General features: G+C 41.0%; 1 protein-coding gene across 1 annotated transcript in view; it reads right to left on the bottom strand.

The window, feature by feature from the left end:
• Positions 1-18,795, bottom strand: part of CNTN6 (contactin 6) — a 249,377-nt gene that overhangs the window by 72,801 nt on the left and 157,781 nt on the right. Inside the window, 2 exon segments of the mRNA XM_033131532.1 lie at positions 9,441-9,543; positions 11,770-11,973. Of these exon segments, the coding sequence (XP_032987423.1) occupies positions 9,441-9,543; positions 11,770-11,973 (307 nt within the window).

Raw genomic sequence — 18,795 nt, 5'->3', positions numbered from 1 at the left:
TTAGGGCATGTACTGTGTTTTTAGAAATGCATTTCTCACCAAATGAACTAATGTGTTTTATAACTACGGGTAGAGTTCCTTTTCTCCAAGGGCCAGAAGGTGAAATCACATTTTTTTTTTTTTTTTTAACATACTGAGATGCTTCCAAATTCCAGTAAAGGTTCTAGAGATGGGTTCCTGGGTCGCCTGGAAAAAAAGGAAGCAAGTAACTTCTTTTCCTTCAGCTCAGTTCCAACTTGGATAAACAATCTTTCTCTCCTGCAACTGCCAATTACTTGAAAAGTAAGAACTGTGGGTCTCCTGAGAAAGGTGGTGACAGACTGGAGTGGAAAGGATGAAGTTGCTTCCAGAAGTACATATATTCTTCTTGGATGATTTTAGAGCCTTTAAATTAGTTTAATTTTAGAAACAGCACAGTAAAAAACCAAGTTCTGTTTTTGGAAAAAAGAATGAAAGGAATATGTGACGTTGCATTCAGAGTATGTCTGTAAGATCAAAAGAGGCTCTGGTAGGCTGGGTCCCTGCTCTCAGAAAGTGGGCCTCTACAAGGGTCCTGCAGGAGGACTTGGCAACACATGTCAGACACCTGAGAATGTCACGTGCCCCTTACCTGACAATTCTCATTTTCTCACAACATACTGAGAAAGTTCACATGGATGTGGACAAAATATACCACAAGAACAGTCATTACCTGGTCATTCATGACAACCAAAAATGGAAACAAAATGAGAGAAAAGGAAACTAAGTCCCCACTAGTAGGAGGCTGGCTGACAAGACACGTTCGAATGCCCCACTGCCATTACAGAAGGGGTACAGGAGTCTCTTTAATGACCTGTAGACACATTCATGGTACATATTTTAAATATTTTTTAAAAGCATTGTAAAAAGGATATGCACTGCATTGTAATAATTGTATTAAAATAGAATTAAGAATTGAAAAATTTATGCATCAAAATAGTGAGAGTAGTTATGTTCTCAGAGAGGAAGTAAGTGTACAGCTAATTTTATTTTCTTCTTTTGGCTTGCCTGTATTTTTGTAATTTCCTTAAATTAATGTTTTTGACTTTTGCAATAGTACAAGAAAAGATAAACCTCACTAAGCATTTTATCTTCTGTTTTGTTTTGTTCCGCGGTAAGCAAAACTCTATGGAGCAATCCTTGACCTTCAAGCTCTTGTTTCAAATTCAGTCCTAGCACTCTGCTTCTCCTGCTCACGTTTGCTCTGTAGAAAGCACGTGAATATTTTCTAATGCCTTCTAGGTGTTCCTACCCTCACTTTGCGTTTGCTCCCCTGTGACGATGAGTAGTAACGTGCATGCCCCTGGCTTAGGCTTTGGTCTGCTGCTCGGCTCCCACCTTCTCCTTGTATTTTCACTGCACACTTATTCCACTTCTCATGCAAGATTAAGTAAGTCGAAGTATTTGTACTTGAAAACAGGAAACCAAAAGAGAAAATCAGCAAACCAAAATGCTGATTCTTTTAAAAGATCAACACAATTGACAAATCTCTAGGCTGGGCTAACCAAGATAAAAAGGGAGAAGACACACATAATTAATATCAGAAATGAAAATAGAGTCATTACTACTGATCCTATGACATTAAAAGGAGTTAGGTGAAATTAACCAATTCCTTGAAGGATACAAGTTACGTAAATCCTCACAAGGAGAAACAAATGATCTATAACTGTTAAAGAAATGTAGTCAATAATTAACAATCTCCCCAAACAGCACCAGGCCCCCTTGGGTTCACTGGTGAATTATTCAAACACTTAGAAAGAAATCATTATCTGTAATCTCTTCCAGAAAATAGAAGCAGAGAGAACCATTTCTAATTCCTTCTATGAGGGCAGCATTTTCTGAATACCAACATGCGATAGAGATGTTTTGAGAAAGCAAAACTACAGACCAATATGCGCATTGACGTAGATGGAAACATCCTCAGCAAACATCAGCACACAGAATCTAGCAATGCTTAAGAAGATTTATACACCACAATCAAATGGCCCTTCTTCCACATGTACAAGACTCGCTCGATATTTGTACATCACTGCTCAACAGAAGAACAATCCCATGACCAGATCAGTTGGTACAGAAATAGCACTTGGAAAATTTTAATACCCAGTGGTACTAAAAACTCAAAGCATACTAGGAGTAGAGGGAGCGTCACCCACTTGGTAAAGAATGTCTGCAAAAAATATAAAGCTGACATCGTGCTTGATGGTGAGAAACTGGATGCTTTCACCTTAAGATCAGGAAAAAGGCAAGAGCATCTCTCTCACCACTCCTATTCAACATACCATTAGAAACCTTCGCTGAGACAGTAATGCAAGAACAAGGAAGTAAAAGGTATATAGGTTGCCAGGGAAGAAACAAAACTGTCTTGGTTTACAGATGGCAATGTACAAAATTTCAAAGAACTGATAAAACGTAAGTCTAAAACTAATAAATTATTATTGAAATGTTAGAATCCACTAACAAAGCATCCAGCTCTCCTCGGGTGTGTGTGTATGTGTGTGTGTCTTAAAGGTTTATATCTTTCAATTTCTGAAAGATTGGCTTGAAGATTTGACAGTTCTCAGATTTCCATGCATGGTCAACAGAAGGGAATGTGCTATGGAGTTTGCAATGCTATTTTATGCCAAGCGATATAATGTCATGATACAATGCAAAGCAATTAGCAAGAACCTCAAGATTAGGTTTCAGTGAACACGCCGTGGCAAATGGGACAAACCACGGGTTGGAAACATCCTGCTCTGTATCCATTCAATTCAATGAGAGGAGAAAAAGCCACACTACTTGTTAGACACCCAAATAGGAAATTTTAAGATACCTCTCTGGTTTTGTTTCACCAATTGTTAAAGGCCTAAAATGTGCTTCATTTAAATGACAAAAACAACGCCTGTCATCCTGAGTGCCCTGAGCAACCTTTCTGTGGCATAATCTGCAGTGATGTCCACACGCATAAGAATCAAAGCAGACATCAAGTAGCTGCTCTGTCGTCTGAAAGTTGTGGAACACCTAGGAACATCTTGGTGAGACTTCAGATTTATCCCTTGACATTAATAGCCAAGCTGGGTATCTTTTCCTCCCTAAATTAGAAAAAATAAATAAGATACATACATATGCATAAATCTAGCCCTCCGCATGAAGTCTCCAGAACAAACAGGAACATTCGGTGCTGCTACTAATTTTATTTACACTCCAGATCACCGACAGCAAAATTCCTAGGTTAAGAAAAAGAAAGGAAAGCATGCTTGGTTCTTTACAAGAGCAGAAGAAGAATGATGAGGGTATCAGTGTAATTCCCTCACCAGGCGCAAGGCCTGTACTTTCTTCACCGGAAACACAGGTCCATCAGTGGGTCATACTACATTTGCATAGCAACTAGACACAAAGCTTCTCAGGGTTTCTAACGATACAATTAATTTGCAGCTTAGGTCATGAAGAGTCTGCCATGTTAAACAAATGAGACCAAATGAGAGTTACATCTGTGATCATGACAGCTTTGAAACCCCAGCACAGAAAGTGAGATGCATATCCTAAAAGTCAAAGCAGTTAAAGTTGAAGCAGGGCCCTGAACTTTTGTCTCAATTATTCTATACTCACGTTAGCCTGCGGTGGTTTAAGATGGTCAGATTCTAAGAAAGAGCACCCAGCCATCCTCTCCTGACCTTACTCTTTGTACCCCCTGCCTGCATGGCTGCAGCTGCCTCCTATGGCTGTTGCTTTGACTGAAACTATGTTTTTTGTGTTCTCTCTAACCATCTACTCCAGGTTTTTATAAGTGGTAGATATTGTCATCGTCACATACAAGCCAGTGTGGTATGTGCTCCTCCATGGCCCTGACTGGTTTTTTTGGCAAGTCTTAGCTTGGATTTTAAAAAGGTTATCAACTTAGAGAAGAGAGTTGTGAACATTTGCAGCACTCAGCAGGGGGCGTATCTCAGCTGTAAACCAGCCTGGGAAGGACGTGGATTCTGTATCAGCTGGAAGGATGCTAGCTCACAGGCCACAGAAGGATCACACGGGTTTGCGGTGACCTAACTCCTATCATTGAAATCCAGTGCCTTCAATAAATGCACCACTTCCCAGCACTCAACAATGTCACATTGATTATGTCTGTAATTCAATCTAAAAGTACCAGATAACCTCAAAAGCATAAAAATGAGAATCATGACTAGGAGGAAAAGCAGTCAATAGAAACAGACCCATAACTGACAGAGATGACAGACTGAGCAAACCATGGCTTTTACATCATCAGTGGGGTTCCCATTGCAGCAGCAGGAAGCACTGCAGGTCTCAGACAGTAACTAAAGAATCTCTAGAAAAACCCCAGCACCACAGGGAGACAAAAACAGGACAGCAGAGAAAATGTGAGTTTCTGACACCACTGACACCACAAACAGTAAAAAATGCATACCTCTTAGCTAAACATAAAACCTCACACTGAAATCTAGTTACCTCAGTTCTTTTTACCTGATACAATGTGTCTAGGTTTCAACAAAAACATACAAGGCATGTGGAAAATCACAGTCTGCAGAGACAAAGCAAGCATTGGAACCAGACTCTGGCAAACGTTTTGGAACTATCAGACTGGGGATTTAAAATTACTCTGATTAATATCCTAAGGGTTCTAACGGAAAAAAAAAACCCAAAACAAAAACAAAAACAAAAAAACTGACAACATGCAAGAACAGATGATTCATATAAGCAGAAACAAGGAAATTCTAAGAACCAAAAGGAAATGCTAGGAAAAAAATGTTGTAGTACGATCAGCATGCTTTTGGTGGGCTAACCAGTGGACTGAACATGGCTAAAGAAAGAGTAAGTGAATTCGAAGAACTATCAATAGAAACTTCCCAAACTAAAATGCGAAGAGAAAAAGGAATCAAGATAAAACAAAAAAGAACAGAATATCCCAGAACTGGGGACAATTACAAATGGTGCAATCAATGTCTAATGGGAATATCACAAGGAGAACAAAGAGAGAAATGAACAGAAGAAATATTTGAAGTAATAATTGCTGGGAATTTTCCAAAATTAATGATAGCTACCAAACCAAAACATAGACCTAGGAAGCTCAGAGAACATTAAGAGAAATACCAAAATAATGTACACATTTAAGAGCAGGACCATTCCCGTGGATAGGCGATATTTCCATATTTCCTATGTGAGTCTACATGTACTACATTTCACAAATGTTTAATGAAAACCATCAGCATATCAGGAACTGCCTTGGATCTTAAACATGAACAACTTAATCAGAAGATGTGGCCTTGACCTGTCTTGATTTTTTTCTCCTTCCTATTCACCTGCTCATCTACTGGTTTCCTCCTCTCTCTCTCTCTCTCTGCCTCTCTCTCTCTCATCAAAATATATAAAACTTAGCTTAATGAATGTGTAGCTTATAGCACAAAGAGTAGTCAGTAGTTGGTTAGCAAAAGTGCTTAGAAACACTATTAATAAGAAGAGAACTTTGATGCCATTCCTCCTTGAATCAATTAGCTTTTCTCAGTTTTCATTCATCAAACACCTAACCAAGGAGCTCAGTACCTCGGACAGTGAACAAGGAGCTTTAAATGGATTTGTACAAAGCAGTCCCCATATTTAGAAAAAAAGTAACTAAACCCAAAAGGTCAGAGAACATGGTTTATAATTATCAATCAAGTGTATAAAAACATTTCACAAGAAACCTACACCTACAGGTTTATAATTTAGAAAGCAAGAAGTCTGATGTTATTGTCAGATTGTTAATTATACCTATCACATATTTAATTTTCTAAGGCATGTGTTGTTCTTTACGTCTGTTAATTTTGCAAATTTAGAAAAGTTGGTAGGTAGAGTATTTGGTAAATTCCAATTTTATAATGGGCTGGAAAGAATTTTCAGTGTCTTTGCAATGTTTCAACGACAATGCCACTTGTTTTCTGAAAACTACTGGCAACATTACATAAAAACTCCTTTTGGTAGTAGCTCTCATTTGTATAATAATATCTTCCAAAGTACACAAAGCATTTTCACATACATTTTGTTCATTTGAAGATATAAGAAATACATCTACAATCCAGTGACATAAAATATGTGTCTGGTACAGGCATTTTAGTACAATCACTTGGACTGATGAATGCTTTGGAGTTTCTATTTTAACCTCAAGGAATTCCAATTCCATACTAATGACTTAATTTAATAAACATTATCACAACATTGATTGATTTTATCAGATAAAATATTATGGTGTATGTTCCATTAAATCAATGATTTTCTTGACAATTTTCTATGAAGTTCAGTTAAGCAAGTCTCATCATTTTCCCTTTCTTCTTTAATTTTATTTCACGTGCAATTTTTTTTTTAAGTATGAACTTAACAATGGATGTATAATTTATCAGTCAATTTTTTTGTCCATACATATCAGATTTACCATTTTGAGAGCTTATTTTAGCTACTATTTTTCCAACTAAATTTTCCTGGACCAAATATTGCTAACCCCAGTTTTATCAAGAAGTTTAGGTACTCCCACATGTTTTTAATAACAAATGTTAGTGTGTGCAGTTTTAGTGATTGCCAGTTTTTAATGTGTTGTGTCCATCACCATGAGGTCAATTACGAATGAGAGGTGGTTTTCTTTATTTCTAAATCCTCCATCTGAGAATTCTTGGACATTTACCTCATATATTCTAAGGCTTCCCTCGTCCTGCTTAGATTGCAAATCCACTTCTTCCATATACTTCCGGTGACTTCTAACAGCACGTACCCATGACCAGATCAAGAGTGAGGTCAAATGATGAATTCTAAATGGGTTGGTCAAAATTTCCTGACTCTGCCTTTTTCCTTTCTTCCACCCCTTAGTTTTACAGCAAGCTGGGCCAAAAAGAGGTGTAGATCTACAGCAATATCTTGAGTGTCATAAATGTCCCCCAAAATGCAGGCTACATTATTACTTATCACCCATCTGTTTTAATATCCCGTGTTTCCCCCAAAATAAGACCTAACCGGAAAATAAGCCCTCGCATGATTTTTCAGGATGACATCCCCTGAACATAAGCCCTAATGTGTCTTTTGGAGCAAAAATTGATATAAGAACCGGTCTTATTTTGGGGGAAACACGGCATGTGTGTGGAGAGAGAGAGAGCGTGGGGCGGAGAGAGATCCAGATGTTACTCTTTCAAATTTTCTGTAGGTTTGAATTTTTTAGAAGTGCAGAAGTGAATAAAATTAAGAAATCTGATACATGAGCAATTCAAAGACTATTTTGATCAATTAAGTTTTCTCCTCATCTGCTCCTCTTTTCTACTTCAGACAGACCCTACTAGCTGCTTCCTCGGTTGTGCTGTCATCAATACTGAGGCAGAGAGAAAATAAACAGGCCTAAGAGATACAAGAATTCCTAGATGCTCTGAGATAACGATTTCTGGTTGGGCCATCCTCACTAACTCACACACTGGTGACACACAGAGAATGGGGGTGCACTTGGGGTTCAGAATAATTCAACGTTACTGCCAAGTGCCGAGCCCCGTGCTGACTGTGTGCTTTACATGTATTCCCACTCTGGTCTTCAGACCAATCGTGGAGGCAGGTGGCACTGCAACGCCTTTCCGATGAGAATATGGAAATTATGTCACGGAGGACAGAAAGCATGTTTGTGCACAGTCAGACAACTCCTGAGAAATTTGGGATTCAATCTGCTTCCACTGACTTTCAGAGCAGTTGTCTGAATCACTGTCTCAAAGTTTGTAAGTCCAGAACTTAAAACTAGAGGAACTAGTTTGACTGCCCTCATCTTCCTCACAGAAGCGTGAAACAACAGATTACTCACCCAGTCGAAGCCTCAGTTTTCTCGTATGTAGTAAAAATATGATATTCCCCGTACAATGATGATGATATCATATAAATTATTAATTATAAATATTTAACAAATAAAATTTATTTATGTGAGATTCTTGAGAACTAGCCTCAACAATTTTCAGTTATTATGCAAGAGTATTTTTTAAATTTCAGGAATTCATTACTTCCTGATGCCAAATATGTTAGAGTAAGCTATTGATATTCTTTTCAGATTCTGCCTTTCATCAGTTTTCTTTTTAAATAAATCATCTAACTCTCCAAGCATTTTGCTGACAAAAATTTTATTTTATTTTTGTAAACTTTAATTTTTGAGAAAGCTTGAAAATGGTCCAAGTCCATCATTTCTTAAAAGGCAGGCAAACAAATAAAAACTGTGACATAAAGTCCTTGTATGTCACTTCTTTATGAATAATTCAATCAATCAATAATTATTGGACAAATACTATAGGACCAGCACTGTATGAAAGTAAAGTATGGTCTCTTAAATACATGAAAAATAAATAACCTAAAAATTTGAATTTAAAGATCTACAAAATTTCATATATAGAAAGCAACCTAAGAGATTTCATAACCAGCACTATTTACTTAAAAACAAGATGGAGACTTTAAAGGACCTTTCCCACAGTTTGGACTGTAATCAGTATTTATAAATGCGGTGACCAAATTAGGACTAGACTCTCGATTTAAAGGTATCCCTCAAAAACAGTGCGAGTCAAGTCTCTTACTATTCCAAGTATGTTCTACAGACAAGAAGAATCAGTGTTGCCTGAGAGCTTGTTAGAAAAGGAGAAAACAGACCTGACCCCAGACCTCCAGAATCTCAGTGTAACCATGTGCCCCGGTGGTTCACACACACACTTGTTTAAACATGGGTCACCCCAATTAATTCAATAAATAAAATTTAAAAAAAAGAAAAATGGCAGGTCAAGTTTACGCGTATCTACCTCTATGTTATTTGGGTACTGGTGTTCACAGGCTTAATAATGAAGTTTGAACAGCCCCCAAAGGTAAAGAGGTGTCCAAATAATATGTGCAAAAAATGCAGACATTTGGCTGACAGGCATTCCAGACCTGTAGAATAATATGCACCTATCTGACAAAACAAAACACCCCCTCTATCAGGGCTGGTTCGGCTCGGTTCTGAGTACCCACCATGAACACGGCCTTTAGTCGGTCTTAGTGGAATGACTACCAGGGCAGGTTTTTCAGGTACAGTTATTGCTGGGTAATTAAGCAAGGAGACACCATGGGCGCTGTCTCTGGACCTAAGATGCAATGGCGTGAAGGGCACGTGGAAGGTTAGAGACGTGCTCACGTCTTCCACGAGCACTTTTCCTGTGCAGTGTGCCGCCTCATTGGGTGTCATCATGCTCACACTAGAGGAAATGCCAGCACATTTTGGGGAGAGTAGCAACCTCGATCATTTTCAGAGTATTAAGCATGTGTGTTTAAATTCCAATCAGAAAGTTCCACGTTTGCCCAGCATTTGAAATGTATTTGGTAGTTTACCTTAAAGCAATGTTTCAATAACAAAAAGTGGTTTGTTTTTCTTTTTAATTAAAACACCAGGTAAAAACAACAAAATAAAACAACCTTACTTTCCAAGGGCAAAGCATTCCAGTTTTACAGATGAATCCTTTGCAGCTTGTATAGTTTCAGGAAAACGCACTTCAATCTTTGGCTCATATTCCCCCATCACACCTGTTAAATATCAAAAGAGCTAGCAGGATTTCTGGAGAAGAGAACTTTTCTATGAAGCAAATGTTTCATTAACCAAAATCGGACTCTTCTGTCCTTCAATTCACAATATTTTTGTATCCTTTAATGAGCAACAGAGAGCAAGGACATGTCATGATGTCCTTAAGGAACTCATCATTTCCCCTCTCCCTTGAAACATAAATATCTAGGATACATCAAAGTGTCAGAACAGAGGTGTCCCATCAGCATCGGAAGGAGAATGGGTGTCACCAATTAAAACCTGAGTACACCGAGATTCTGAGATTCTTCTGAGTTAACAGACACATTTCTAGAGATATCCAGATCTGTTACCCTTCATGGAACTTACAGGGTCAGATCAGTTCAGGAAAAAAGGAATTTTCCATTAACACCGTTAGAGGTCTGATGCAGCACCTACTTCTTAATCCAAAATACCAGTGTTTCTGCAACCAAACCTATGAGGTGATCACCTAATTGGGATAAAGACATCAATATTCTAAAGTCACTTTATTAAGATTTTACTGCTAAATGAGTTTGCCATGCACGTACACCAAACATTTTCGTTTTTATAGTTTTATAATGTCCAATAAGAAATTGTGGCTGTGGGCTAAGACAAGAATAAGACAGTGGTCTAATATATTGGAAGTATTCTCTCTACCAGAGCAATTGTGACAGAAATATGCCTCCAGCTGGTCTCATTAGCTTCATTAATTCAACCAATGACAAGTCAAGATTCTTCAAATTTTTGATTATCTTTTTACTTATACACCAAACACCAGAGTAACGTATTCCTCTTGGTGGCAAGTTATTGGTGGCCAGTTCAATTGCACAAAAGGTAGAAATTACAAAATACATCTAACATAGAAATGCTTCATTTTTAAGACCTGGATCATTCTGATCATTCAAAAAGGCCATGGTTGAGGAGGTAGAGATACTACAGTGTTCAACTAAACTGGTAGGCTTTATATTTCCCATTTTCCTGACATCGGGCATTTCTCGAGTGACTACTTTTAGAACAAGAGCTTTGAATTTTTAAATATTATGTACAATACTCTGATCTAGTGTTACCATTAATGTGTGGGAGGGAATAGAGGGGATGGAAGGATAAAGGAATTAAGAAGGGGAGACGCAGAAACTAAGAGTAAACAGAAAAAAGTGGAAAATATGGTAGAATGGCTCTGCATGTTATAGGCTTAGGAGCTCTTCCCGTCACGAACAGAGTGCTCACCGAAGGGGAGAAGTCAGACTTAGAAATGAATCTCATGGTTGCTGAACTCCAAATGAAGAGCCTGCAAACATTGTTGGGTGGTTCGTGACCACAAAAGCTCTGCCATAGGAACTCCCTGGATGGAACAAATGCCGGGATTCCGTGAGCCATTCTTAGCACTGTGTTCCTGCTTTTCTTCAACTCCTCAGGGACAAGAGACTCTCTGAGGGACTCATTCAAATCCAGAATCTGATTAAAAGGGCGTCAGTGGACTTTCTGCCTTTACATTTCTCACTGTGACTGTTTAATTAAAGAACCAACTAGAGGGTTTTTCTCCTTCGATGACTTCCTTAGGTGTTCTATTCTCTAAATCTTGGACCAGCTATGACGTGACTAAGCTACAAAACTCATCAGAGACCAATCTGAGGTATGTTTCTTGGAGGACTATAGTCAGTATGAATCTTGTGTTTCATTCCTCTTTGTGATGCTTGTGATTAACGTTGGCTTGCTTTTCTCTCCCTGGCTGTGATTTCCATTTTGCCAGCCAGGTAAGTAAAGGGTGAACAAAAAAGACAAATGTGGAAAAGAAAGAGGCATTAAAGAGAAGCTGCATCACGTGTTCATTGAAAATATATAATTCAATGAAGAAGTTTGGCAGCACCCACACGTGCACACACACACGCCTACTCCCCCAAATGTCATTTTGTTTGTTTTTGCTTTTTTACAAAATGACTCCATAAGCAATCAAAAGAGGATCTATCCCAACGCCAGGGAAGGGATGGCATAGTATCCCCCAAATCATGTATACTGGACCATGTGGGGGAATTACAGAATTTTCTGTTATAGTTTTGATAATACCTGATTGCCATTGTGTTTGTGACTTGAAACTCAACTCATAGGTGACGTGGCTCCACTGACCCAGAGGGAAGCAGGAAGCCCTAAGACCTCCCCAGGCTCCTAGAGCCATGGACATAGCACATCCCCAAGACAACTTGACGTCTTACCATCAGGGCGCTGCACTAACGGCGTGGGTGGCCCTTGAACGCTTCTCTGGGCTTCCTTGTTGGTTACAAAGCAAGTGTAGTTGCCCACATCTGATGGTTCCACTTTGGCAATGTACAAGTTTCCTGTGTCCTGGGATACAAACCGCCTGTTGTCCTCCTGGACATACAAAGGGTTATCATTGAAGGTCCATGCATAAGATAAAGCTGGAAAACAGGGGAAAAAAGTGTCATCCTTCCTAGACTCATACTTGACTGAGAGTTCTGTGCACCATGTATTCACAATTAGAATATGACTGTGCCCCTCTGTGTCCCGCTTAGGTGTGCTGTCCTGGAGTCATTGTAATACTCTCTTATATTCTAAGAGATCCCAATTTGAATGATAAATTATGTGGCATCCTGCCCACGATGTCCAAAGGCAAATGTAGGAAGTGTGGCTGGTGGGGCGACAGATGCTGTTTGATTCCTAATGTAATGAAAACCCTGGTCTAAGCTCTAGAGCTATAGCACCAGCTGATTTATACAGTAATGAGCTCACCATCCTTAGAGATGACCAAGCAGAAGATGGATGAGCATTGCTTCACATGTCACAAAAAAGATTTATTTTTGCAATGGATGGGAGGTTAAATCTGTGTTTCTATGAATGGTCCACTCCACCCTCTGCATTCCTTTGATCTCCCGTCCCTTTGATGCTTTTAGATCAAGTATGCATGAATGCAATTCGCTTCTCATTTTTGAAAATATGCTTTGACGTTCTTGTCCCATTCCTGGATATTGAACCTTTGTTTTGTTTTGCAAGTGCCTCCTGGGATCTCATCACTTCATGCTGTCTCTTGCTTCTAAGGTTCTTTACCGATGTCTTTTGCTGCCTCACTTCTAAGCTTGCTGTTCTGGCTCCACCAAAGAGAGGCTCACAGGGTTTTGTTTGAAACCAGTGGGCCGTCCAGATAGGAAATTTTTCTTCTCTATAAAGAGGAGGGAAAATGCAGTTCACACCCCCTATTCTCAGTGACTCCTCATTTTTTCAAACTTTTGTGGAACAAAGACCATTTTGAGCAAACTTCCGGGGCCATGTCTCAGCTTAGGGATCTTCACTCAACATGTATTTGGAGAGAGGAATGGATGTTGGCCCTCCAAAAGCCGAGGTAACCCCTTCCACTTAACAGAAATGATAGGTTTCCACCTGTGCCCCTAAAATCTTTGTTTTCTTTACACTGTAATCTTGGGGTCTGAGAATGTAATTTCCATCCCTCCCTTGGTGAATTCAGTTCTACCTTACCTGCTAAAACTTTTCAATCTATTCCTATATGTGGCATATGCTTCTTCAATAAGGGAACATCTATTAGGTGGGTGCAAAAGTAATTGTGCTTTAAAAGGTTAAAAAAGTTGCAAAAACCACCAATTACTTTTGCACCAACCTAATAGAAGCTGCTAGAAGAATGTGGTCTGCAAATAGGAAAGATTCCATACAGAAATAAAAAAATTAAGAAGCTCTTTCATTTCAGATCTGCTACACCATCCCAGTGATTTGCTTTATGAGGCTACCTGGCCATGGCTAATACGCCCATTAGACATGACAGGGTACTGGAGGTAGGAACAGAAAGGTAATCCCCCGATTCATGTTGTCGACATGCAGAAGGGGTAGGACTTGATGCCAAGCCCTTGGCTGTTCCCCTCACACTGCCTTTCTTCTCTTCTGTGTCTTCTTCTTCTAGGTCGATGCTCGTCAGCTGCCCTTCGTCGCCCTTGAACTTCCTTGCAAACCCCCAGTTCCCTGCACATCCAAGCCATTCCTTCCCCATCAACACTGCCTGCCCTGAGGATAATTTCCTCAGACTCTTATAGAATCAAAGGTCATTTGAAACTACTCCAACCTGTTTATATTAACAGAGAGTAGAACACATTTGTGCAACCTCGAAGACGTACTTCTTCTCTCCAAGACGGCCTCTCTGGAGCAGAGAGTTTAAAACCTGAGTGCACATCTGCATGACCAGGAGGACTTGGTAAAGCAGAAACTTCCGGGCTCCACCCTCAGAGTCTCCTCAGTGGGTCTGGGAGGAGCCAGAGAATCTGCTTTGCTCACAGGTTCCCAGGTGATGCAGATTCTGGGGGGGGAGGAGGGACTCAGATCCCCACAGAAAACTGCTGATATCAACGGTAAAACTCAGTCTCCTCTGCATGATCACACCTGGAAGGGAAGTGCCCGGATTTTCACAGAATGGTGGCCGCCCATTGGACGTTTGGTTTTGGGTAGCGTTGGAGCCTGGAGAAGAGGATGTCCTCAGTTCAGAGCCATGGAACGCCTGGGGTGGAATGGGCCTGAGAGATCCTCTAGCCCACCTCCTCATTTCCAGGGGAACAGGCAGAGGGGAAGGTGGCAGGAGCTGTTGTACTGGAATCCAGGTGCCCTCTGGGCCCCGCTGTGAATAATGGGTGGAGTCGCTGGTCCACCTGCCGGCTGGTCCTGTCACGGGGCTTCCTTCTTGCCCTGGCTGCCTCTCCCTCTCATCCAAACAGCCAGCCTGCAGTGGGGCCTTTATCTATTTTGTTTCATCGTCAGCCACTGTGTGCTTAATTTGTATATTTTTTAATGGGGAAAGGAAAAAAAAAAAAAAACACCCTGCAAATTGGAAGTTTAAAATCCTTCCCATTTGGCTTTTCTTAATTAAATGTATTATTCATGAGCCGCATAAGTGGAAACCATTGAATTTTTAAATATTTCCCCACCATCTATGACATTTATCTGTTATTAATAATTGTGATGCATTTCCCGGTGATGACTCAGCAGTGTCATTAGAGCAGAATGGTAATTGGTCCTTCCTGAAGCACGGTCCGCAGTTCCCGAAACACCACCCTCCAAGATGTTATTATTATTCGAAATGGCAGATCTGCAGTAAGAAGGCCATCCGCTGCTCTCTCAAGCAGGCAACAAATCCTATTTCCCCAGAGCACGATTATGTTTTGACATCTTTTACAGCCCTACATCTCGTACTGCAATATTTAAAATACAAATACAAAAGATATGTGCAATTATACCCATTATATGGGATGTAATTTTTATTGCAGGGGGCATTTCCTGTGAAAGAGACGAATAATGATAAGCACTGACACGGAGAACTTGCACTAGCTCTCAAGAACGGGTATCGAAATTGGTAGCATGGTTCTTGTGGTAGAAAATAAATGAGTAGAATAAAGAATTTGAAGCACAGTGCTCAGATTTAGTAGATAAATCCCCCCTTTGGAATGTTCCAGAATGAGCGCACTTTACTGCAAGCCTTGTGCAGTGCTCCAGGGTTAAATGTGACTGGCTCTTTGATGGTAAATCATGCTTATGCTAGCTCAGTGGCAAAGACCTAACCCAAGAAAAATAATTCCTCTTCTGGGTTGACGTCGTCAACATTGGCGCTAAGCCGGTTTATGATGCAACTCAGAAAACAGCCTGCACCTTCACCACCTTCACCACCACGCCAACCTGGGTTCCGTTTGTTCCACAACTATTGCTGGACCGCTTGGGTTTTGTTCGATCCCTTCTGGCTTACACAGCTTCTGGCTGGAATTGTGGCGATGGCTACCTTTGTGGCCTCCAAGGAACCACGGAGTAAACATGTCTGCATCCCTGATCTTGCCAGGTTCCAAGGACTCTCGGACTCACTGTGCCCTGGCCAAACCGCCTGACAAGAGAGAAGACACAGCCAGCTTCGGAGAGAAGTGCTAGAAACCTCGGATTCTAAGGAAGAAAGGGCCAGGCCTGGAAGGCAAACACACAAGCACGGACGTTCCCTTTGCCCTGCTCAGGTCCCATCATAGTGAGTGAGCACAACACAGTGAAGCTGGGACATGGCCTAGCCAGTGCTGCTGAACCAGGGAGCGCTGCCTGCCAGCAGATACCCGACGACATTTTTCATGTTTTCAGTTGAGAGATGGAGGGCTTATGTCATTGCATGGAAAGGGGCCCGGGGTGCAGGTAACCATCCTAACAGTGTATGGGACAGTCCCCACAACAGTCACCTTCGCTAAACTATCAGTCGTGCTGACGTGGAGAAACCCTGGGCTGCAAGAATGGTAACAGGAGAGAACATGAGAGCTGGTTAATGTGCTGGAGAGTTAGGAAAACATTCTTACTGGGAGTCGATGAGAGTCCGACACTGGAGACAGAGGGTGCGGAGCTTGGGACCCAGGGAAAGTTGCTCAGGGACTGTTGTCAGCTACATGCAGTGGGATAGCCATCGTCTTTCCAGGTCTAACAGCAGACACCAGTTTTAGCAAATTAATCTCCCTCTCTGGGTGGTGGTTACATGTTCTCCAATAGAGGTAAGAACATTGGCTATTTATTTCCTTGTATACTTCATTTAGCAATTAAGTGTCTGCTGTGGACCAGACGATGCCAGACAAAATTAAGCAGTAGAACAAACAAAGGAAGTAGTGTTTAGACAGGATCACCTTGAACTGCAGACATATGATCTCGGTCAACTTAACACTAACCTCTTTGACCGAGTTACGAATTGGTAAAAAGGAGACGTTTTCCTGGAAAGTGCTGCATGAGCGGAGGCACACCAAACACGGAGTTGAGTATCCAGGCTGTAGAGGGCAAGCACAGGGCATTAAATTCTACCTTGAGGGGCTCTTCCAGACTCAGTTCGCCAAAGCAGACCTTTCTCCCTAGACATGGACATGCAGCTGCCTACTCAAATCTCACAGACATCGGAAAGTTAACATGTCTCAAAAAAAAGCTCCTGACTTCCCCCAGCACGAAACCCACAGCTTCTTTACTGGGCTCACCCCAGTGAATGGCTGAGCCCGAAAACCCTGGAGTTACTCCTCTCTTTCTCTTACAATCTATTTCCATCTTTCAGAAAATGAATTCAGCTCTTCCTCCGACATGTATACTGATGGCGGCTACTTATCCACCTGTCCACTGCTGTCATCCCAGTTCAGCCAGGTTTATGTCTCACCTGAATGCTGGCGCCACCTCATAACTACTGATATCCTTGCTGCTTTAGGGTCTGTCCTCCAGAATAAACTTTACAACTGAAAGTCAGACAAAGCACATCACTCCTATGTTCAACTCCTTACAACATGTTCTAATCTCACTCGCAGAAAAATCCAAAGGCTCTAAAATACCTTGAAAGTGGTACTTTCATTCTGACCTTCTCCTCCTTGCTAACTGTTTTTCATCCACACCGGCCTCACTGCTGTTCTGCCCACATGCCAGACACAGTTCCAACCACAGGACCTTTGCACATGCTGTTCCCTCTGCCTGGACTGCACTTACTCACTGTCACTCTCTCACTCCTGCAGTTCTCTTTTCCGGTGCCAATGAGGCCTTCTCGGTCCTCTGAGTATACAATGGCAATATCCCCCACTCCCTATCCCCCTTTTCTCACTAGCTTTCATCACCATCTGTCACACTTCTGCTTTTAAAATTATAGTTGTTTACTATAAGACTCATGGAGCTAAGGACTTTGTCGCTTTGCTTGCCACTATATTCTTAAAAGTCGGTAAAATGAGTGGCATGTAGTAAGAACACAAACCTATTGGTTGAGTGCATGTATAGTACAAGTTCAGTGAGAATGGTCACATTCACAATTATCATTATTACACCCACAGGCCACCGTTGGGCCTATCTGCCTTTCACACATTCAACAGCCCCCGGGAGACACTGTCACTGCGACCACTAAGACAGCACCACTGCCATTTACTCCAGAAGCAGCAAAACAACAACCTGACTGGGGGGGAAGGGAATATGAAAATTTAGCACTTTTTCTCAACATAATTTCCCTCAGTATTTTACGACACAATTTTGCACCTGTCCTGGGAGAGGCAGGAGGAGAAAGGAAACTGGTGTCTCATTGGGAATGAAGCGTTTCAGTCAGAGGTGCACTGTCGCCATCTCTACCTTCTTCCCACAGAACTTTCAGTAAAACTTCCATTTCTCTGAAATATTTGGAGTGGTGTTTTTTTGGGAAGACAAACACGAGGTGTGAGCCGGGATCTGCTGGCACTAATGCGGTCACGTTCACGGAGCTTGTCTCTGGGGAGGAAACTGGATGAAGGATACACTTCTGTGCTCAGAGTATAGGGAACGGTTCCTGTTTTTGCCTCCAAATAGCACATTTCTAGGAGATAAAGCAAAACGTGCCAGTTTTGTGTGCTGGTTTTATTGCCAAGTTTCCCTTTCCTTTTCCACTGTGGCTACCTTTCCCCTAGAATAACCTGTATCTATAAATCGTCCCTTCCCAGAAAAATGGCACATCTGCAGTTGTGGTTCCCTTAAAAACGGGGTAGGAAGCGGCCACGTGAGGGCCTAGCCTCCTTCAGTCTGTTCAGAAGAAAGACCATCCTGTTTGGTTGCTTTATGCGGATTATGCTTTCATTGATTTGTGACCAATCATTTACGTGGGAAATTCACCAACACATTTTTTTCTTTGATTCTGGTAAATTTAGAGCCATTCTTTGCTGGGTAAATTTAGAGGATTCAGCCAAGTTGAGCATTTTTCTTACTCTCCTATAGGTTGTTTTTATTTTATTTTGTTTTGTTTTGTTTTTTTAATAAAACCCACTGAAATGTATTTGGTAGGTCTATCTCATTAGGAAATATTTTGCAAGTTTTTTTTTTTTTATGTGTGAATATGTTAGAGAGAAAGCATAAAGAACTCAGATGTTCTGATATCAAGTTTAACAGGATTTCTGTCTTGTTGCTGAGACCCACTGTTGCTGATTGGGTACATAGAGAAAGGCAACAGAACCAAACTGTCCAAAAAATGATGTAGACGTTTCAGTCTCGACGGCCCTCTATCACTGTGATGTCGGCAGTACTCTTCTTTATGAGAAGCTGTATTACTATTTTCAGTGAGTCTCTGATTTTCACAAGCGGATTCAAAAGCCATTTGGCGTGCACAACATTTGCTCCATCCCGCCCTGCTAATGCCATCTGCCCCAATTAATACACTTCTAGGGCATGTCTGGGACTGCCAAATATGCGAGCAAATATGGAGCCTTTAGCGAGATGGAATAGAAGAAGTAAAATTT

This window comes from Rhinolophus ferrumequinum, chromosome 17 (genome assembly GCF_004115265.2).
Source record: "Rhinolophus ferrumequinum isolate MPI-CBG mRhiFer1 chromosome 17, mRhiFer1_v1.p, whole genome shotgun sequence".
Lineage (NCBI taxonomy): Eukaryota > Metazoa > Chordata > Mammalia > Chiroptera > Rhinolophidae > Rhinolophus > Rhinolophus ferrumequinum.
This window is presented reverse-complemented; position numbering and strand designations above follow the sequence as displayed.